The sequence below is a fragment of the Sycon ciliatum genome, chromosome 1 (assembly GCF_964019385.1).
Source record: "Sycon ciliatum chromosome 1, ocSycCili1.1, whole genome shotgun sequence".
Taxonomy (NCBI): domain Eukaryota; kingdom Metazoa; phylum Porifera; class Calcarea; order Leucosolenida; family Sycettidae; genus Sycon; species Sycon ciliatum.
In genome coordinates, this window is record NC_088643.1 from 18183775 (window position 1) to 18207113 (window position 23339).

General features: G+C 50.1%; 1 protein-coding gene and 1 pseudogene across 1 annotated transcript in view; one reads left to right on the forward strand and one right to left on the reverse strand.

Annotated features, from left to right (window-relative positions):
• Positions 1-5620, forward strand: part of LOC135806706 (myb-like protein AA) — an 8168-nt pseudogene extending 2548 nt beyond the window's left edge.
• LOC135816131 (putative defense protein 3) overlaps positions 1-23339 on the reverse strand; it is a 64954-nt gene that overhangs the window by 3499 nt on the left and 38116 nt on the right. Inside the window, exons 4-6 of the mRNA XM_065329514.1 lie at positions 12944-13044; positions 7195-7273; positions 6525-6675 (exon numbers count right to left, since the gene is read on the reverse strand). Coding sequence (XP_065185586.1) covers positions 6525-6675; positions 7195-7273; positions 12944-13044 — 331 coding nt within the window. The remainder of the gene's footprint in view (positions 1-6524; positions 6676-7194; positions 7274-12943; positions 13045-23339) is intronic.

Here is a 23339-nt window from a genome sequence, read left to right on the forward strand (position 1 = left end):
CTTAGCAGCTTTCTCGGACCAAAACTAGTCGACTCAGCGTCCAAAAGACTACAACATATGGGCCAATCGCGTCTTCCGTGCTTTTATAAGAACGAAATGGCGCTTTTAGTGACATTTTGCATGCAAATCCCCATCTAGTAGGGCGCAGTCACCCAGTTCCGGTGGAAGTGGAAGTGCGAGTTCGATTGGGAATAAAGTAGGAAGGGAACGTCTCAGCTTCCTCGGACCAAGACCATTCGACTCAGCACCCCGAAGACTACAACCGATGGAAATTTGATTTTAGGCTAAACTTCCCCTTTAGTAATTATGTAGCTTCTCGTCCTCAGTTTAGAGCCCAGGGGCAGGCTATTGCATAAAATCGCCATTCAGTGCCACCTACCAGATCTTGCCAATTCTGGGTCGAACCCCTCCCCCCTTCTCTCTCCCCACATACTTGAGGCCTCCAGTTCCCAGGTCAATGGCGGTTGTACTCCCATTGTCAGTTGACTATTTATTTTATTTATTTTTTTATTTTTTTATTACAGCATCTCATGGCACAGTGAGAACACCGGCCAATACAAAGAGAGAGGGTGTTAGCCAACCACGGCAAGGCAGGGAGAAGAGGAGGAGAAGAAAAAGGAACCGGCATGGATAAGCAGTGATTGCAACCAAATCAGAAACACAAAATCAAAATCAAGGCGCGACAAGGCTCTTAAAAAGGCGGAGGGAAGAAAGGTCCTTAGCTTCTTGGGGAAGTGCCAGCCACGCAGAGTACGCAATAAAAAAGGGAGAGTGAAGTAGAAAGGAGGACTTAGGTTTCGGAAAGGAAAGGGAGTTTCTCGTGCTACGGGAAGAGAACCAGTTGAAACAGTGGAGGTGAGGTGGACACAGATTGAGTTTGAGAGAATGGATAAGGGTAACAAGATGTGAATTACGTCTCTTAGACAAAGGGGAAGTGTCAGCAAGGGCATAAAGGGTGGAAGATGGAAGCATGCGGGGTTTTCGAAGGAGGATTTTGAGAACTTTTTTGTGTTGAATCTCGAGCTTGGCAGCACGGGTTGTGGAAATTCCAGCCCAAGCAGTATCTGCATAATCAAAAATGGGGCGTAAGTAAGCTGAGTAAAAGAGGAGTTTACAAGAGATTGGGAGATGGTAACAGTGAGAAGAGAGAATTCCTAAAGATGAACTTGATCGTTTACATATGTAATCGATGTGGGGTTCCCATGAAAGATTAGAGTCAATGAAAATGCCAAGATGCTTATGGCTGGAGACTATGTCTATAGGCTGGGGGAAAGTGAGATGGAGGAGGGGCGGAACATCGGGCTGAAAAGGAAAGAGTATGATTTTAGTTTTAGACAGATTGGGCGATAACCGCCAAGACGACATCCAGGAAATAACTCTTTGAATCCCGTTAGCTAGGTTACTCATCAGGCCAGTGATGTTAGGAGATGCCCGTAGGAGCGTTGTGTCGTCTGCGAACAGTGATGTGCCCGGGGCAGCTGCGGGCAGATCATTGACGTATAAAATAAAAAAAGGGGGCTGAGGATGGAACCCTGGGGAACTCCGGATAGTACTGTTGTGTCGGCCGAGGACGTCCCATGTACCGTGACGTACTGCGTTCGCCCAGTTAGGTAAGATGTCAGCCATAGCAGGGGATTGCCGTCTACAGTAAATGATCCATGAAGCTTGGCCAAAAGCCCCCGGTGCCAGACGGTATCGAAGGCCTTGGCAAGATCGAAAAAACAGGTCCCGACTAGATCTCCAGCATCCCGATGTCGACACACTAATTGCACCAGGCGCGTCAGCTGGAGGGTGGTAGAATCGCCTCTGCGAAATCCGGACTGAGCTGAACTCAAACGTGACGAGACATGACAGTACAATTGGTCGTAGAAAACGCGCTCACAGAGTTTGGAAACACAGGACAGTAGAGATATCGGACGGTAGTTTGATGCTTCGTGGCGGGACCCTTTCTTGTAGATCGGTATAACATTAGCTGTTTTCCATGCAGAGGGAAAACGACCAGTGTGGAATGATAGGTTGAAAATCAGACATAAGGGGTATGCTATTGAGGGCGCAAGGGACTTTAATACCAGATTAGTGATGCCGTCTGGGCCCGGAGCCTTGTCAGACGGGAGCTTTCGAATGTAACGTCGAATGGCAGCAGTCGTAGTAAAGACAGATGTGAGACGGTCAACCTCACCCGACTCCTCGGCAATGGGGGGAATGGGTAGAGAAGGGTCATCAGGCACGGCCACTGAGGCGAACTGAGAGTTCAATGCAGTGGCTTTAGCTGAAGAGGTAGTAGCCTGCTGCGTAGAACTAATGGTGAGTGTCGGGATGTCACGAGATACTTTATGATTTTTTAATTTGTTCACGAACTGAAACAGTGATGGGCGGTTTTTGTCCTGCAGCGTAGCTTGTACAGACCGAATGTATCCCCGGTATTTCGATCGAGTCAGACTCTTCACCAAGTTCCGTTGAGATCGATATACATGCATGTTAAGCTGGGTTGGGTATTTCTTACACACACTGTAGAAATCGTGCTTTGCCTTAATGGCGGCACGGAGGGGGGCATCAACCCAAGGTGGCTGACCTAAACGTCGGCATGAGGGGGAGGAGGGAGAGAGTGGACGCCGGGAGAAGTACCCAAGGTGCTTCTCCATGGACCTGCTAAGAATAGAGTGGAAAGACGAAAGAGCGTCATCCACGTGCGAGCTGCGGAGGTGACATTTCCAGTGGACATCAGCAAGTTCAGCATTCAGGTCATCCCATACGCAACATGGCACCAACTTGAAATTGTAACCTGGGGGTGTAGGGGTAGATGTTGGGAGGAAGTGATGGTGTAGGGTTGGATTTTTGGACGTGGCAGGGAGACGGACTCGACAGATGAGCTGCACGTGGTCAGAGCTACCCAGTGGAGCGGCTGAATCAACGGAGAGGAACTGTTGGGGTGAATTTGTGACGATGAGGTCCAAGCAAGATGACCGGCCACTTGGGCTCCAGTGCGTAGGGAAGTTGACCAGTTGCTCTAATCCGAAGCACCTGAAGGCAGTTTCAAGGCACTATAGCGGAACTCACTGTTATGTGCAACATCTACTTTACATCGGTGAAGCCTCTGGCGAATCTTCAGCAACCGGGCTTGGAGGCCATCTGGCTTGAGCTTCGCACAGCCAACTCACCCCAACGTCCACTCATAGTCTGCGCCACCTACCGACCTCCTGGTGGTACCCTGGCGGATATCCAGGCCTATTCTGATGGTCTGGAAGACTGCCTTCTGTCAATTAATCTATCTGAATCCACACTACTCCTCACCGGTGACTTCAATGCCCATAACTCGGAGGTTGCACATAACAGTGAGTTCCGCTACTTTGTTGACCACTGAGCGGCAGTTGAGGGAAAGGATGGTAAGGCCAGTATGGATGGGAGGATAAAAGGGACGAGCCAGTGGATTCAGTGTTCCAGTAGTGTTGGGGAAGACAAGGTTACTTATACAGTCTACTCGCGATAAGTCACGCACAGTGTCCTGGAATAGAAAATGCGCGACTTACCGAGAGTGCGCGACTTACATTATACACCACGTCATGCATATGTACAGCCGTCATTTTTTCTTCTGCATATGGACATGTGTGCTGAACACGCGTACAAGCACTGTACTGAGCTGCATGCGCACGGTAGACCTACACTGTCTGTAGTCTACACTGACTGACACTGTACACTGCTGTACACGAGACGTAGATCTACCACAGCGTGAAGCCATGATCCGTTGATCGATATGAAGGCATGATCGAGAAAGAAAAGTAACGACGTTCCGTTACTTTTGCCGTTTTGGTAGGGATTTGACAAGACGCACTTCTGTTTCAGTCGTGTAAACACTTCGTTTCCCTTTGCTTGACGATGCCTTCTCATAAGAAAACGAAAGAACAGCGAACAGTGGCTGATCGACTGCGTTTGGTTCGTCTCTATCGTGAGAGTGGAAAAACCTCCGCTCGAAAATTTGCGAAGTTGAACAATGTTCTGGAGGCGATGTTCCGCGGCTGGCTGAGGGATGCTGAAGCTGGCAAACTCGCCGATGCTAATCCGTCTGGTCCACAGGGAGTCCGCAACAGAAGTTCCCAGCTCGGGAAAATTGAGGAGCGGCTAGTGAAGTATATTTTGCTTCGAAGGGAGAAGTTTGTGACTGACAAACTTGGATTGTCGTGGGTGATCCTGAGGGTGAAGGCTCTCATACAATATGCACATAATAATTATATTCTTACCTTTACAGTATTCAAGCTCCATCATTGAAAACCACATCATTCGCAAATATTCACGAAATCCACGAAATCCACAAAATCCCGAAAAATAAAAAAATCTTGAGGTGGGTGTCCTGGATGAAAAAGTGCGTGACTTATCGCGAGTGCGTGACTTAAAAGTGCGTGACTTATCGCGAGTAGACTGTAACATCATGCTGCATGGGTTCCACAGTGGGGCAAAAAGGTGGTGGCTGAGAGAGAGTGGGTGAAGTCATAGTTAGTTGTAGGAGGTAGCAATGCGGTCAAATGCGAATCGCCATTCTCGTACACGCAGGGTTTCTGGCCAAAAGTCGGCAGACATAGATCGTTCAAAGTCGGATTCCGCAAGAACCACGTGGGCAAAAGCCAGTCCGAAGTACTTCGTTTCCGAAACTGAGCATTTTATTACGGATACTCCCCTGTCGCTACACCACTTCTCAATGCTCTCCGCAGAACATCCAGGGTGGACGTTTCCCACATAAAGGGCTTTGCATTTTGTTCTGGATGCCGCTCGTAGGGTTGTTGATTGTTTTGGTGGGCGCTGATAGTAGGATGTGACGGCAGTCTTAGATCCGGAGGAGTGTGCTGTGGATCGTGTCGTTGACGTGGGTACTGTGACATGTGACGTGACCTGAGTGCCTGGGTGACTTTGATATCGCGTAGTGCGACTCGTACTGGGGCGTCCCCGTACGTTGTCCCGATCATGTACCTGTGGCCATGGTGACGACTGTACTGCCGCACTGTACGTCCCGACGCTGTCAGCAGCAAGCGGTGGAACTTCAACCTCTAGTAAGGGGACTCCCTTCTCCTCTGCAGCCTTTATCTCCCGCCCCCGGTCGTCTCTCAGCGCTGCCAACTCGTCACTGATGCTAGCGACAATCCGTATCATCTCATCCAAACGCTCAACGACCCCAGCAGCTGATGAGTGTAGCACACCCACACCAGCCTCGCGAAGTTTCCCAACCACCTCCGCGCGAGCCATATTGTCCAGGCCATCAATGCTATACCGCCGAGCTAAACCTCGCAGTTCCTCGAAAGTGAGAATGGCCAAGTCTACGACGTCACCCAGGCTCATCCTGCACCAGATTACCGCAGACACGGCCGCAGCAAGTCTCGAAAACAGCGTCGTAGAGACAAGCCAGCAGTGTGAACAGAGGCGCGAGCACTCCACTCCAGCGCGTGATCCAGCGCCAGCCCTAGCGCTAAGGATTAGACCAGACCTGGACCAGGACTTCATCCAATGGCAGGACACTGCCAACTCAGCCAACCTGAAGATACAACAGCAGCCCCAGCCAGCTCCAGACCAAACAGCAACCAAGCAACTCAGCAGCCAAGCAAGCTTCTTCCTACCCCTTTCCAAGTTTTTTTAGATCATTAAGGTTCAAGTTAGAAACCGGTAAAATACAGTAGATGTCGTAAATCCAGGCTGACCTGATGTGGAACCCTACATCTGAAAACACTGCTTCACGCACCTTCTCGGAATTCCATTTTCACGAAACCCCATTTGTGTGCATTTTCATAACAGATCTCACATGATCGTAGCTTGACAGAACTGTCCAGTGCTTGCTCTCATCATCACAGTGTCAACCTTACATCCGAGTTTTGAAACTTTCATTTTAACTTCAACCTGCCAGGTAGGAACTTGATTTCAGTTTGTTTGCGCATTTGGAGACGTGTTCTAGCTACATGCAGGTACCATGCCTTTGAATATGCCAGTCATCGTGACTCCTTGTTAGTGGGTTTGTGGCTGTTCCCTTTGCCTGACAGTATACATGTACATGTATATGAATGTCTGGCTTCGTTTTCGTTCTTGCTCATTCCCATGTAACTACTGATGAAAATGGGTGAAAAGCTTTTAGTATTATGAAACTGACAACCTTGTTGTTGTGTGTATATGAATGTACATGTATATATATGAATGTACATGTATGAATGTACATGTCACATATATGAATGTACATGTCACATATATGAATGTACATGTCACATATATGAATGTACATGTCACATATATGAATGTACATGTCACATATATGAATGTACATGTCACATATATGAATGTACATGTACATGTAATTATATGAATGTACATGAAGTCAAGGCGCAGAACATTTAGCTCGGGCTCTTTTCCTCCGAAAACTCGCTCAAACTGATAAACTTGCTCGTAAAACAATACGGACTGCCTGCTTTGGACGGCACAATACAGCTGGCAGTTACGGATTACTATGGCCTAGAACGCTCGTGCATTCAACTCTACTAGTGATGTTGTCTTACCATTGATGGTGGTGACTCGGGAAGCGGCGGCCGTGCTGGTTGTGGCTGGTACGGCTGTTGTTCCAGTGTATGTTGTGGCTGTTGTTGCAGCTGTTGTTGCAGCTGTTGCACTGGTGTTATACGGCACGGTGACAGAGGAACTTGCTGCTGTCTAAGAAGCCACGTGTATATGTGTGTGTGTATGTGTGCAGATTACGGAAAGTCAAAGAAATTGTGTCACAACCTCCACCAGTTTCCTACAAAAACAGAGTTCGTGGTCACCCTGAATATTCTCATAACACAACAAAGTTGCCAAAACCAGTTAATTGAACGGATTTCTGACGCCTGATCATGGGGTGGTGGCGTCCCACGGAAGCGGAAAGACGATTCTCGACCCGCCCTGTACGTGAACCTGTGAAACTCTTTTTTGTGGGAGACAAACGAACTAATCACTTCAAGAAAACGAACAAGTTTCTACCTCTTCTACTTCTAGTATAATTTGCCCCCCCCCCCCAGGACGACTAGAACAGGTAGTTGGGGAACGAAACCCACAATGTTTCATGTTCCGCTCGCCATGTGATGTGGTCTCGCTAGATGCCACGGCTCCCTGATGTGAGTATAATCGCACGCACCCACGCACATGCGCACGCACACTCACACTCGCACACATGCAGAGTCGTGTTCAACTCACCGAGGGACTAGCGGGGGCGCTGAAATTCGTTGATGGGATCTGGACCCAAAAAGTAGGCATCATATGCACAACGGTGCATCTGCAGAGATGCCAAAATGGACACAACACATAATACATAATATTATAATAGTATGGTAGTTTAGGGGGAAAGGGAGATATGGATACGAATTGAGAGTAACTGTCCACCACTGTAACATGACCATATATAGTGTCAAGTAACAGTGGTGGATAGTTACTCTTAGCTTGTATCCATATGTCCCTTTCTGCTATGTATACGTCATACTTCATAATATGATGACTCCTCTTTTCTCTATCATACTGAGCATGCGTCATAACAACATGGTCTTTTGTCCGTCACTACTCTATGAACTGTTTGTGTGTCTGTGAGGTCCGACACAACAATGGCGACGAAGTTGGGATGAATTTGTTTTGGTCGTTTTACCTTACTGTGTATTTAGCTACTTACCTGTAGCTGTGCTATTTCTGCATCATGGCAAAGGCCACGATAGAGCCGTTCGACGGCGGAGACTTTGAGGAATACCAGGAAAGACTAAATTTTTTTTTCATTGCCAATGAAATTGGACAATTGGCGTCCAGTGCGTCAAACGCGGATAAGGTGAAAGCTGACAAGCGCATGACGGCTTACCTTATTTCTCTACTGTCGAAGACTGTTTACTCGACGTTGAAGACCCTGTGCTTGCCAAAAAACCCGACGGATTTCAAGTACTCCGAGATCGTTGACAAGCTGAAAGTACATTACAAGGTGAAAACCTCACGGACGACGGCGACACACAAGTTCCGTCAATGTGTTCAAGGGCCCTCGGAGAGTGTTACTGATTATTCTCATAAACTCCAGCGCTGTGCTGTAGAGTGCAAGTTCGGCGATCATTTGGACAGAGCTCTTTGTGATCAGTTTGTGGCTGGGCTGCGCGATCTAGACACACGCAAATTTATTTTGTCAAAGCCGGACGACGACGTAAAGTCATTTCAGAACGTATTTCAACTGGCGTTGACGGAGGAGACGGCAGGTCTGTTTGCTCGTACTCTACAGGCCAGTGGGAGCGCCAGGGACCAAGTCCAAGATGACGGAGTGCACGAGTTGCGGACGAGGCACTCGTCGGACAAGCACAAATTTCAGTCAAAGTCCAAGTCCAAAACACCCACTACTAAGTCTAAGGCATGTTATCGTTGTGGTGCCGCCAGCCATTTGGCCACTGCGTGTCAGCACAAAGACACTCGCTGCCGACACTGCCACAAGACTGGCCATCTGGAGCGGGTGTGTCTGTCCAAGAAACGCCAGCAAGATTGTCATCAACTCCAGGAGACGATCAGTTCTGATGATGGTGAGAGCGTTCCTATGTACCATGTATATACTGAATGTGTGAATGCTACTAGTACTACTAAATCGAATGCACCTCTGTACGTACCTGTGGAAATTAATGGTGTGACTGTAGAAATGGAGGTCGACACAGGCAGTGGTGTAACGATACTCACAGAGAAAGATTTTCAACAGTGCAATGGCGATTTGAATACATTGCAGAAATCTACAGTCATTCTCAGAGGATTTTCTGGTGCCGAAATTAAATGCATTGGGGAATTTCCAGTACCTGTCACGATTAACGGGAAAACTGAATCTGTTACTGTACGCGTTGTTGCAACTGAGGGTCCCTCCTTACTGGGTCGTGATTTACTTAACGTGTTCACTCTTCCCTGGAAACAAATGTTAGCCGAGAAGGTCCATCGTACCCTGGGTACTGACCAATTTCAGAAAGAGTTCCCTGCACTATTCGATCACTCGACATTGGGAAAAATGAATGGCGTTCAGATACACTTGCATGTGGATGATGGGAAGCCAAGGTTTTGCAAACCTCGTTCGGTACCTTTTCATATTCGGGAACAGTATGAGGCTTCTCTTGACAAGCTCGAACGGGACGGTGTTATTCAGAAAGTTACGCACTCAGACTGGGCAGCTCCTACAGTGCCTGTGAGAAAACCTGATGGCTCCATCCGGGTATGTGGTGATTACTCCGTTACCATCAACAAATGCTCCAAAATGGATCACCACCCACTGCCAACACTAGACGAAATGCTTACCAAGCTATGTGGGGGTGAAAGGTTCACTAAACTGGATCTCTCCCAAGCATACCATCAGCTAGAGCTATCACCAGAATCCCGAGTCTATACTACTATCAACACACACCGTGGTTTGTACGAATTTACTAGATTACCGTTCGGAGTAAATTCAGCAGTTTCAATTTTCCAACGAACCATGGAAAATTTACTAGCGGGTCTTCCGGGTTGCGTCGTGTATATCGATGACATCCTTGTCACTGGGAAGACGGATGAGGAACACGCACAGAATTTGCGGCGAGTCTTACAACGACTTGAGGACGCTGGCATGAAATTGAAACACAGCAAAATTGAATTCATGTCGGATGTTGTGGTCTACTTGGGTCACAAAATATCAGCGCGTGGTGTACAACCTACAGATGAACGGATCGATGCATTGAAAAGCGCGAAACCACCCAAAGACGTAGCGGAATTGCAATCTTTCATTGGGTCTGCTAACTATCTACGGCGATTTATTCCACATTTTGCTGAGCAAATGGCACCACTCTATACTCTGTTAAAACGGGATACTAAATGGAACTGGGGTCCCACAGAACAACAGGCATTTGAACAGATACGCAATGCTATGAGTACCGATGCAATGCTCAGTCATTTCTCCATGACCAAGAATGTGGTTTTACAAGTCGATGCCTCAGGTTTCGGACTGGGCGCTGTGTTGCTACAAGAGGATGAGGATGGTTTCTTGCGTCCTGTAGCCTATGCTTCCCGGGTTCTTACCGCTCCGGAAAAGAATTACTCACAAATCGAACGTGAGGCTCTTGCTTTGGTTTTTGGTGCGAATAAGTTTCGACAATACCTATTGGGCAAATCGTTCACACTCAGAACGGATCATAAGCCGTTGCTCTCACTATTTGATCCACACAATGCAGTGCCTACGCTTACATCAACCCGTTTAAAGAAATGGCGTTTGGTGTTATCCGCTTACGATTACCGGCTTGAATTTGTCAAGGGAAAAGAGAACATTTTCGCTGATTACTTGTCACGTAAACCAACCATGAATGTACCATCAGTTGAGGAGAGTGTTACGGAGGAAATCCTACACTTTGAAACGGAGAATATTCTCACTGCAGATACAGTAGCTACGGAAACTAGAAAGGATCCTACTCTTACTCAGGTTATGCAATACGTAAAATTTGGGTGGCCTGTTAATGTTGATACCAAATTGCAACCTTACTACTCACGGCGATTTGAGCTTACTGTACAAAATGGTGTACTGATATGGGATTCTCGTGTGGTTATTCCGAATTCCTTACAACACCTTCTATTGCAGGATTTACACTCAGAGCACACCGGAATTGTGCGTATGAAGAGAATGGCTAGGCAATATGTATGGTGGCCTGGTCTGGATAGTCACATTGAGAATACCGTGAAATTATGCAGGCTTTGCCAGGAGAATGCCAAGAAGCCAGCAAAGGACCACGGTTCTTGGTCCTGGCCAGCTGGGCCATGGAAACGTCTACACTTGGATTTTGCGGGTCCATTTCTGGGTACTATGTTCCTTGTATTGGTGGACTCGTATTCCAAATATATTGATGTCGTACCAATGAAATCTGCAACTACTCAGGGTGTAATTACAATGTTACGTTCTAATTTTGCTATTTTTGGCTTGCCGGAGCATGTGGTCACAGATAATGGCAGCCAATTCACGAGCGCAGAATTCAAGTCATTCTTATCCAGTAATGGCATCGTGCATACGCTAACGGCACCTGGGCATCCTGCCACTAACGGTTTGGCCGAACGCTATGTGGGACATTTCAAATCTAAAGTCAAGCTCCTGACATCAGAGACTGATTTGTCCTCTGCCTTGTACCGGTTCTTACTCACTCATCGCACTACACCTACGGTGAGTGGCAAGTCACCTGCAACTCTACTAATGAATCGTCAGCCACGAACAAGGTACGATCTACTACATCCGACTACTGCAGCCGCTTTGGATCAGCAAGTGCGTTCATTTCAACAGAATTGCTCGAATACTCCCGAGTATAGTGTTGGTGATGCTGTCTATGCACTGAATTTCAGCAATTATGGGTCGAAGTGGGTACCAGGCGTCGTTCTCAGTATTGTCAGCCCCATGAATTACCGTATTCAGGTTGACGAAGTGGTGTGGAAACGCCATCGGAATCAATTACGGCCTCGTTCCATCCCGGGTGCAATGATTCCCAGTCTGCAACCTCCAGCTGAAGTGGTGGATTCATCGTCTGTGCCGACTCCGCCTATGTCGGTACCACCAGCTGTGACATCTACGCCGCCGGATGAAACACCGGCTCAGTCAACAGCACCTTGTACTCAGGCACCTATAACGCCCGATCTGTCGGCTGCGCCGGCTCCTCATAGTTTGCCGAAACAGCCTGAGCGTACACAGCCCCGTCGAAATGTTGGTAAACCGTTGCGTTATCGTAATGGCTAAGTGTACAGTACATGTGCTGACCAGTCGTGACTGATACCGAACACTTTTTGTAATGTGGATTATGGCCTGGTTTGTGAATACTGATTCTGGACTTTTGAGATCATTCTATTCGCATGTGCATGTATTTCCTTGTACCGGTCTCTGCATAGTCTATTCGCTGTGCATGACAATTACATTAATCTAGACAGTGCTCTGGGCACATGTGCATGTTTGTCCGCATAATTTATTTTCTATAATGCATTCTGTTATGAGCACTGTCCCAGTGTCAGCAAATATTGATTGCATGCCTTTGTACATATTTCTGCTTGCTGTGTTGCTCCATATACCTCCGCTTTGTGGGGGAGGATTGCTATGTATACGTCATACTTCATAATATGATGACTCCTCTTTTCTCTATCATACTGAGCATGCGTCATAACAACATGGTCTTTTGTCCGTCACTACTCTATGAACTGTTTGTGTGTCTGTGAGGTCCGACACAACACTTTCCTTTCTAAATGTATTATTGGCTCAACATCCGAGTGTCCAATTATGGCAGTTCGCTATACTAATGTGGCAGTTGATGACAATTAGTAGCAGCGCACCATACACCATACTGCAAATCGTGTTTTTCCGTGTATGTCAAATTTTCGGTGGTTTCGGCAAAGAAATCAGTCACCTAAATTAGATACAATCACAAAAGGTACTGTATGTGAGGGGAATGCCAGTCGTTCAATTCTACGTTACACCTGAAACCCACGGGGTCCCTTCTTTATACCGAAATTTTTAAATTAATACACATAAAAGGACATGTTCTACGGTACTATCTGGCGCCACTTGCGTTCTCCGAGTTGCAATTCGTGGCACTATTTTGACCACCTAGAAAGCTGGATATAAGGATTTTTTCTGCTGCTCATATATTGCTTTTCTTCAGAATTCCCAAACTCCATTGCAGCGTATTTCTTGCACTTGGAAATACCGCCATTCTGGCAACAGGCTCTCAGCTGCACCAAATAGATAAATAAATAACATTGCCAATATTTCGCCCATTGAGCATCATCAGGGCATTGATTGCATTATGAAAAATATACCTATAGTCTGTATTACGAAGAGTGACGGTGCAAAAGGCCTCATCCGATTTACCAGTGGCTTCTGTGCTTCGTATGCTGATTTGTCTTCAGTGTCTTCTTTTCCGTTAAACTCAATAATCTGTTAACTAGACTGAATCCTTACACAACATGGAGGTTGGCTGGCAGAGTCGTGCCATTAGATGGTGATGTCCAGCCGAATGCAATGCTGTTGCCGCTAAGCCTCTCCGAATGAGTGATGGTGGCCTGTGATTGCGCATTGACACACGCGCATACACACACACACATGCGCGCGCGCGCACACACACACACACACACACACACACACACACACACATGCGCACACATTTACACACACACTTAACTGGTACCCTTTAGCAGCCAATCGGTTTATCGGGTGTTAGCGGCCGTCGTGAGTTCCCTTCGGGAACGGATACGATAATTTACTTTTTTTTTAGCAGCCATGTTTAATTTTTTGCGCAGTTTTAACATAAGTCCTTGCCTTCAGTCAGCTTCCAAATTCTGATTTGAGTTTGCCTCCGTCCTGCTTCAGAGTGTCAGTCCTAGTTCTGCCGATTCGCTGCCGTCTTGCCGTCCTTAGTATTCGCTTTCCTTGTTCTCTCTTAGCTCAGTCCCATCAGACTACGTGTCTTCAGCGGCCAGAGATTATAGTTTGAGTAGTTGAGTATTACCGGTATATTCTCATGATGGCTCGTTTCTCGACCAGACAAAAGACGCCATCGGCCACAGTGGCAGCTCAACCTTCGGATGCAGGACGTAATGTGCGTGTGCGGCGAAAGCCTGTTCGTCTTCAACCGCCCAGAACTCCAATACCTCCCCACTCGGAGTCTGTTGTCTTCGACGTTGCACCGTCAGTGTCTTCTGCCGCCGCCTTGAATGTGTCCCTTGATCCCGGGGCGGCAACTCAAACTTCGGCTGCAGGCAGTGTTACTAAGAAAAGCTCACTAAAGGGAACGCACACTCACACAGTGACACATTCCACATTCGTGCACAACGGAAAGCGATTCGAAGAAACAATAACCTTGAACTTTCTACATGAACTCCGAAAAGCAACTGTTCACACCAGCTAGTCTAAAACACTACTAAAAGTCCAACAACCAGGAACTAAACAAAAGCAGTGCAACACAGCGCGGCGCAAGCTCCGGTGCATGCATCCGGGAACTCGCGAGACAGAAGCATGCACGTGACGGCTCAGGTCTACAGTCAATGCTACCATGAATACAAGCATAATAGAAGCAGATGCGTAGCAGTACAGCACAACCATGCATGTGACATATAGTCGTTGGTTCAGACCTCGGGATCTTCTGAACATTCTCCCCTACCCTGATTGAACGTAGATTAATCAGCCACTAACACATGCACTCGCAATAATGATGAAACATAGTGAAACGCTACAATATAGCCATTTACGGTGCCTCACACCGGATACTAAAAACATAGTGATGACAGCAGCTGTAGTGCGCAGTCTCCAGAATAATATTCACCCTATGCATACATGTGCATAATGTTAAAACTATCCGATAATGTCACGTAGGCAAAGCAATGCGATGTTATACGCACCCACTTGCAGTCACTCAGACGCTATTTAATTACTCTCAGCTTTGCTACTGGACATGTTCATCATACACTCTTCTGACCGTTATTCCGAGCTAAGCTTGCACATCTGAGCGATGGGACGGACCAACGATGTGTCACCAACTTTGACCTTCGCGACTCGGACCCGTCCATCAACGCCAGGGTAGACCTCCTCCACACGTCCCAGCTTCCATTTACCTCTGGGTGTTCCTGTGTTGACAACCAGCACAACATCGTTCACAGCGATGTCTGGTTGCGGCTGCCGCCACTTTGCACGAGTGTGGAGAAGTGGCAATAGCTTGGTCATCCAACGCTTCCATACTTGTAGGACCAAACTCTGGACAACTCGCCAGCGATAACGGTGGCTGTGCGGCACAATGTCGGTGCCCTTTGGTACGAATGGCTGGCCCTGGTGTCCGTAAAGGAAATGATTGGGCGTCAACGGCAGCAAATCTCTGGCATCTGCTGACTGGTAGGTAAGTGGTCGTGAATTCAGTAACGCCTCTGCGCCGGTGATTGCAGTCGCCAATTCTTCATCATTCACTTCCGCACCTGCTAGGATGGCGAAGATGGCACGCTTTGCAGATTTCACTAGTGCCTCGTGTACGCCACCAAAGTGTGGAGCAGCCGGCGGGTTAAATGACCACTTGATGCCTTTGTCCGCTGCTCGACGCTGCACATCTCCCTCCATTGCCTTCAGAAGCTTCTTCATCTCGTAGGCGGCTCCGACGAAGTTGGTGCCGTTATCGGAGACGACCTGTATCGGAACGCCGCGCCGGTTGGTCATCCTCAAGAAAGCATTCATGAATCCGTCGACATCGAGACTTGTTGCCATTTCCAAATGAACAGCCCGGGACTGAAGGCAGGTGAATAGGCAGAGGTATCTCTTCGCCCGAGGTTTTCCGCGTCCCTGCTTGGTTGTGAAAGGTCCGGCGTAGTCCACCGCGACACGCGAAAATGCTCTCAGCGGCAATGACACGCGGACGGTAGGTAGTGGCGCCATTATCTGCGTGCCTGGCTTCGCGGCCTGCCGTTGACAATGACCACACTTCTTCTCCCATGCCTTTATTTCCTCTCGCCCAGCAAGAAGCCAATACCTCTGTGACAGATCAGACAGCGTATGACTTATGCCGCCAGCATGACGGTTCTTCTCATGAGCCTCCTTGACAATGAGCTGGGTAACCCAGTGTCCGCGCGGCAGAATCACAGGACATCTGGCTTGCTCGTCCAGGATCGCGGCATTTCGGAGACGGCTGTCAACACACAGCAGTCGATCATCATTCAGCATTGGTCGTAACTTCGCAAGCTTACTTGATGCTGGGATAGGCTTTCCATCTCTCACCAAGCGGTACTCTTCCAATGACTCTTCTTGTGCTGCCGCAATCACACTAGCTCGGCTGCTCGCAAGCTCGTCAGAGGACAATGGGCCAGTCTCAAGGAGCTCCATTGGCTTGCAGCAGTTCTGCACAAAACGCATCACCCATGCTCGGCGTCGTACGAGACGGCTGATGTCGGAAAACCTTGTTGGATTCAAGCTCCAAGGTGCCTCGGCCTCAGCCGCCACTGTAGCTAGCACGACTGGTGCCTGCCCCGACGGGTCTGCACTCTTCTTTTCCAAGTTGACGGTAGACTTTGGCTCTTGAAGCTGCTGTGCTGGCCATTCTGCTTCCTCTTTGCGGAGAAAGTCCGGCGCCGACCACCAGAGTTCGTTATGGATCAGAGCCTGGGCTGACGAACCTCGGGAGAGAACATCCGCCGGGTTCACTTTAGTCGGTACATGACGCCACTGACTGGGACTGGTGCTCTGCTGAATCTCTCCGATGCGTGTTGCAATGAACGGCTTGAAGCTCCGCGCACGGTTCCGGATCCAGTACAGCACATTCAGACTGTCTGTCCAAATGGTTGCTTCACTTGCTGGTAGACTGAGGACATCGGATGACCAGATAGCCAACTGCATGCCCATGACTGCAGCTAGCAGCTCTAGTCTCGGAATCGATATGGCTGCAAGCGGGGCTACACGGGCTCTACTAGCGATGAGAGCAGTAGACACATGGCCATCATCATACACACAACGGAGATAGCTGACCGCACCATAAGCGGTTTCTGAGGCGTCGGTGAACACATGGATTTGCCTGCTGGTAGGGCTGCCTGCCTCAACTGCCTGCAAACAGCGTGGGATCGAGAGGTGAGATAGCTCGGCTAGGTCTGGGTACCAACCCGTAACCCGCTGGCTTAGGACATCCGGAAGCGGTTCATCCCAATCCAACGCCAGAAGCCACATGTCTTGAATCAGCTGCCGAGCGCTCACTACATAGGGGCCTACGAATCCAAGCGGGTCAAATACGCTTGCCGTTGCGCTCAGGAACGATCGCTTGGTGACTTGTTTCGACAGGTCCGGTACGTTCGGCTTGAACGTAAAGCTATCTGTTGCGGCCGACCAGAGCAGTCCCAGCGTCTTGACACTTGGCAGCTCTGGGCAGCTCACGTCGATCTGGCTGGCACGATCTTGCTGAGGCACTTTCTCCATGACCACCTTTGAGTTGGAGAGCCATTTTCTGGTATGCATTCCGGCTTCTTTCCAGCACGCTGACAGCTGCTCATACATTTCCACACCTTCGTTGGGATCTGTGGCCGAGTCCATGGAGTCGTCCATGTACGTTGAGTGCAGCATAGTTTCCGCTGCTAATGGGTACTTGTGGCGGTTTGTTCGGGCATGTTCTTGATAGACGAACTGAGCCAAGAACGGCGAGGCGTTGGCGCCGAACACGAGTCTTTCGAATTCGTACACACGTGGCTCAGCTGTTGGCTCCATGCCTCGCCACAGGAATCGGTGGTAGGGACGGTCCTCTGGACTGAGATGAACCTGAAGGTACATCTCGGCGATATCGCAGATGATTCCTACTGGTTTGTGCCGGAAGCGGGTCAGCACGTTCGGCACCTGGCGTTGCAGTTTCGGCCCTGGCAGCATGGTATCGTTGAGTGCAATGCCTTTGCACTTTGCTGATGCATCAAAGACCATCCGGGTCTTCGTCGTAGCTTTATCCGGTCTCAGGACTGCGAAGTGCGGCAGGAACCATTGTTGACCATGCTTGAGCTCGCTGCTACTGACCTCTCGCACGTACCCTTTCTTGACGTAATCCAGTACGATGTTGCTATAAGCTGTAGCTGCTGCTGCATCCTGGCTTAGGCGTCGTTCCGTGCTTTGCAGACGCTTCAGTGCAGCCGCGAAATTGTCAGGTAGTGTTGGCCGACCAGCACGCCATGGGATGCCGACCTGGTACCGTCCATCGGCGGTCCACTGCATGGACTCTTTGGCAGCCTGCATCGCTTCCTTCTCCTCCACAGAAAGAGTGGGCTGCTGCGGTTGAGCCTGGCCAAACTCTTCAATGGCCCATAGCCGCGCAATACTTTCCCGAACGTCGTGTGGCGCAGCCCGTGTAAGACAGGTTACCGGGTCTGCCTTGACCTTGCCAATCCTGCCGACGCAGGTCCATCCAAGGGGGGTCAGGCGAGCAATCGGCTCTCCAGGTTGCCCATGGACTTCTCGTATGGCTGCTTGAAGCTGTACTGCATCAAGGCCGAGTAACACATCTACCTGTCGACGGTTCGGCAGTGCTGGGAATGGAATGTTGCGGTGGTGTGCCCAATCACGGCGCTTGTGCACCCAATCCACTGCATTGTCACTGCCGAGGATTGAGTCGGTTGTGAATGCGTCCAGCGTCGCCGATGTCTCTCCGTCCACACTGCAGAGATGAACCGTCACATGTGTTGTTGAGAACACCTCAGTGCGACCGCTGAGCACTTTCACCGGCAGGTGTTGTCTTTCTCCCGTTAGGCCAAGCTCACATGCCACATGCGAACTTACGTATGAGTCCGTGCTTGCATCGTCCAGTAGTGCATTAACAAGCACTTCTTTCCCACCAGACCTGAGTTTCGCTGGCACCGTTCTCATGGACACGGCGATGAGCTTGGACGCTTTGGAAGCTGTTGATAATGCCTTGCTGTCATCTGTAGTCTGACACGTGACTAGAGACATCGCTGGTTCCGACTGCCTGCTGTTGCTTGTTGTTCGTGAACGCTGCTGTTTGCCCTCTGCTGATGTTGCGAGCGCCTGGCGTACCGTAGGCTTGCTGTCTTCGGATGCTGTGTCAGTGCCCGAGGCTGACGACGCCTTCTCCGCGTTATGCAGCAGCCGGTGGTGATTTTTGCTGCAACCACTTATGCCACACGCGTCCCCCCAAGTGCATTTTTGCCCACGGTGTCCAGCGCCCAGGCACCGAAAGCACAGGTTGCTGGCCTTGGCAATGCGCCATCGTTCATCTAGCGTTGCCGACTTAAATACCAGGCACCTCCAGACTGGGTGTTGGCTTTGGCAGGCTGGGCACTTGCTTGGAGATGACTTGTTGCGAGTACCGGTAAGCAGCGTTCTTGCACGATGATCCTTCGAGCTGCGGTGCTGGTCTGCTTTTGCCGCTGTGTTGAAACCTGATACTGTCTCTGCCGCCGTCACCAGGAGCTCGGCTTCCAGGGTAACAAATTCCAACAGGCACTCTACACTCTCTGATCTATTATGGTCATATCGCCAGCGATGATAGCGCGCTATGATCCGTTCATCCAGCTTCTTCATCAGGGAGTGATAGAGCGTGCCGACCAACAGCTCCGCATGTCGTCCTGCCTCCTTGAGCTGGACAGTTGCTACCATCAGCAACTCAGCGAACTGCTGCAGCTCCCGTGGCTTTCCTTCTCGTATTGGCCGCATTACCTCAATCTCCTCAAGCTGGATTGCCAGACGACGACGCTCGCCGCCATACTTCCTTGTGAGCATGTCCTTGGCAGCTTCATAGGACGCAGCAGTGTACCCGAGACTCTTGATAGTCCGCAGTGGCTCGCCACTCAGATATTGCCGCAGCCAGAGCATCTTGCACTCTGGTGACACTGGCGATTTGTCCACGCACGCTGAGAACGCAGCCCACCAGGCCTCGAAACTACGTTTATCTCCTGCAAATGTGGGGATCTCAATGCGCTGCATGTGCGTCCAAGGACTGGTTGCGCCACCTGGCCAGGCTTTACTGGCAGCAGGCAGTGCAGATGGTGCAGATGGCACATACACACTTGCCCCTGCATTCAGTCTGCTGCTACTAAATGCAGGCTGGCTGCTGGCCACAGCTTGACTGGTGGATGGCTGCCTGGTAGTACCACTCCTGGGTGCAGCCAGTGAGGCAAGCGGTCTAGTCATGCTAGTGCCAGTAGTCAAGGTAGTGGCTGCAGTGAGGCTGCTGCCTGAGGCTGTGATGCCATTGATGGTTGTCACTGACACTGGTGCTGAGGTAGGCAGTACAGTGTCATGTACAGACTGAACAGGGCTGGCGCTCACACTTGACAGTGACAGATCACTGATGCTGGTGTACGACATTGCACTAGCTCTACCTGTATACGCGTCAAGTGTCCTATCGACCTGAGTGCTTGTACTTACAGGAACAATGGTTTTGCTGCCGACAGTCTCTGTCGGGTTCCCACGCTGACTCCCAGACAGTGTGTGTACTGTGTCCTCATGAGGAGACGAGATGATGTCCGTTCGGCCTTGTGACGGTGACTGCGGATGGGCTTCGCTCAGTTTGTTGACATCGATCTTGGCCTGCGCTCGGTCCATGGCCGCCGAAAATTGAGTCTCCAGTGCTTCCAACTCACTTGCCAGTTTATTTCGCTGGCGAAAGTCTTGGCAGCTGCCGATCATGTCTGCCAACAAACTAGTAGCTCCATCGTACAGTGCCGTCAGGCCTTCCAGATGTTGCGAGATCCCTTCGATGTCGCATGGACCATCGGCATTTAGCTGCACTAGCAAGCCTCGTCTCGCTCTCGTGAACTGCCCTTTGATGGCGGCCTTTCTCACTCTCAGTTCGCTCTCCACTTGCGCTGAGTTTAGGCCAGCTCCACGATCCCCAGCTGCTTCCTCTCGCTCTGGAGTTGAGGAGCGACGGCGGCCCGAATTTGGCCTTTCTTCATAGTCGTCCTCCAATTCTCCAGCATTCGGCTCCGCAGCATACTCCAAGGTCGTGGGTTCCAACGATGCCATTATCCGCACCCTATTCCAGGTTCAAGACGCACTGCTACAAATTGCAACGCGAACACTATCACAATCAATCTGCTGAGCTAATTCCTTTTAGTAACCATCCTCTGCTACCAATTTTCTGTTACTAAGAAAAGCTCACTAAAGGGAACGCACACTCACACAGTGACACATTCCACATTCGTGCACAACGGAAAGCGATTCGAAGAAACAATAACCTTGAACTTTCTACATGAACTCCGAAAAGCAACTGTTCACACCAGCTAGTCTAAAACACTACTAAAAGTCCAACAACCAGGAACTAAACAAAAGCAGCGCAGCACAGCGCGGCGCAAGCTCCGGTGCATGCATCCGGGAACTCGCGAGACAGAAGCATGCACGTGACCGCTCAGGTCTACAGTCAATGCTACCATGAATGCAAGCATACTAGAAGCAGATGCGTAGCAGTACAGCACAATCATGCATGTGACATATAGTCGTTGGTTCAGACCTCGGGATCTTCTGAACAGGCAGTAATGCGCGTGCGAGGCCAAATCCTGTTCGTCGTCAACCAACCGGGACTCCATTATCTTCCTCCACGGCCTCTGTTGTCTCCGACGTTGTGCCGTTAGTTTCTTCTGCCGCTGCCTTGAGTGTGGCCCCTGATGTATTTGCTTCAGCTGTTTCTCAGGCCGTCGGCCAGGTCCTCCAGCCCCTGATGGAGCAAGTAGAGCAGTTGGAACCTGCTGCAGTTGTCGTGCCGCCTGTCAACTCCAGCTCCGTTCATGCATTGGGCCATCCGCCGGCTGCTCGTCCGTCGCTCTCTGTACCTGATAAACTCCGCGGGCGAATTGAACGCGGTGAGTTAATTGATTTCGACGACCTCCTCCCGGACCAGCTGGGTGTAGAGCCCAATGTGTTCTAGCTAGCAGTGGGGCCAACCGCTCTGTCCAACTTGTACAGAAGCCGACTCATTTCCAGCGCAGCCAAATCCACGATGTAGCGTCATGGCTCGAGGCGTTAACTGTCTACATGAGAGTAATTGTCGCGGCGGCTCCAGAGAGGGCAAATTATTTGCTGGCATACCAGGCCACTATTCTGGATGCAAATAACTCGTATCATGTGGACGCATGGCTAAGTTATGACAGGCGTTTCCGGCGCGCCATAGCCTCCCAACCACTGTCGTACGACTGGGCTATCATCGACTCTAATTTGTGGCAGTCGTCATTCACTAGCCGTGGTCGCCCGCCATGTTCGCGCTGTTCTCTGGTGCACCCAGTGGCCCAGGCCCGGTGTCTCTTTAGACCAGGACCTCCATCCGTCGGCGCTGGGAGTGGAGGTCCGCCACAGTCCAGCTCGCCAACCCATCTTGGGAAGCCTATCTGCCGCAACTTCAGCAGGGAACAGTGCAACAACTCATTCTGCTATCGTGCCCACGTGTGTCTTCAATGCCGCGGGAAGCACCCAGAAGCCAAATGTGGTAGGGGAGAGTCCGCCACCTCAGCGTCTGCTCCGTAAACATTCTGTGGAAATCCCCAATGTTAGCCGATTAGCCGGGTTCCTTAACCGTCATTCTGATCACTCCTCTCACTTTGTGTTGCATGGGTTGTGTCACGGTTTCACGATAGGCCATTCTGCTGCTGTATCTGGTGTTCATAGTTCTCCCAATCACCTGTCGGCCATCCGTAATATGCAGTATGTTTCTTCCTATTTGACCGAATGTTGTGAAGCTGGGCAAACAGCAGGTGCATTTCCGGAGCCACCCTTTCTGTACATGCAGACATCTGGTCTGGGTGTTGTGCCGAAGTCCAATGGAAAACTTCGTGTGATACATGACCTGTCGTCTCCCGATGGCCGCAGTGTCAACAATGCTATACCATGCGGGCAGTTCAGCCTGCATTACGACTCCGTGGACACCGCAATTGCCGCCATTATGCGACTCGGCAAGGGCTCCCTCTTGACAAAGGTAGATATCCGTAATGCATTTCACCTGTGTCCCGTCGCCCCTCGGACTGGCATCTTCTTGGCATCCGTTGGAACGGCATGTACCATTACGAGAAGGTCCTTCCATTTGGTCTCCGCTCCTCACCATTCATCTTCAACCAGCTGGCAACGGCTATCAACTGGGTCCTTGTCCATGTCGGCTCCTTGCCCGACGCAATGCATTACCTCGATGACTTCCTCGACATCTGCCCACCAAGCTCCTCCCTGGCGGCCAAGCACAAGGCCATCATCTTGGACTTGTTCCAGTTCATGAACGTACCTGTCGCCACAGAGAAAGTTGAGGGCCCTTCCATTGTCCTCACCTTCCTCGGTTTGGAGCTGGACACCGATTGCTTGGAAGTGCGTCTGCCTCAGTCCTAGCTTCTGGCCCTACATCGTTTAGTCTCTACAACCCTCGACAAGGGTTGCGTTCTCAAACGCGACCTCGCCTCACTCCTGGGCCACCTCTCGTTCGCTTCCCCAGCAATTCCTGCCGCCCATACATTCTTACACCGGGCCTGGGCCACTGGGTGCACCAGAGAACAGCGCGAACATGGCGGGCGACCACGGCTAGTGAATGACGACTGCCACAAATTAGAGTCGATGATAGCCCAGTCGTACGACAGTGGTTGGGAGGCTATGGCGCGCCGGAAACGCCTGTCATAACTTAGCCATGCGCCCACATGATACGAGTTATTTGCATCCAGAATAGTGGCCTGGTATGCCAGCAAATAATTTGCCCTATCTGGAGCCGCCGCGACAATTACCGTAAAGTCGCGGATAAAAGCCGGGCTTATAAGCACATAAGCCGCTTTCTGCATCAGGCTTCAATGCAAACCAGGCTTGTATGCAAACCATGCTTATATGCACCACTGATGTTTTTGCCAGGCTTGTATGCACATCGGCCGATCCGGGC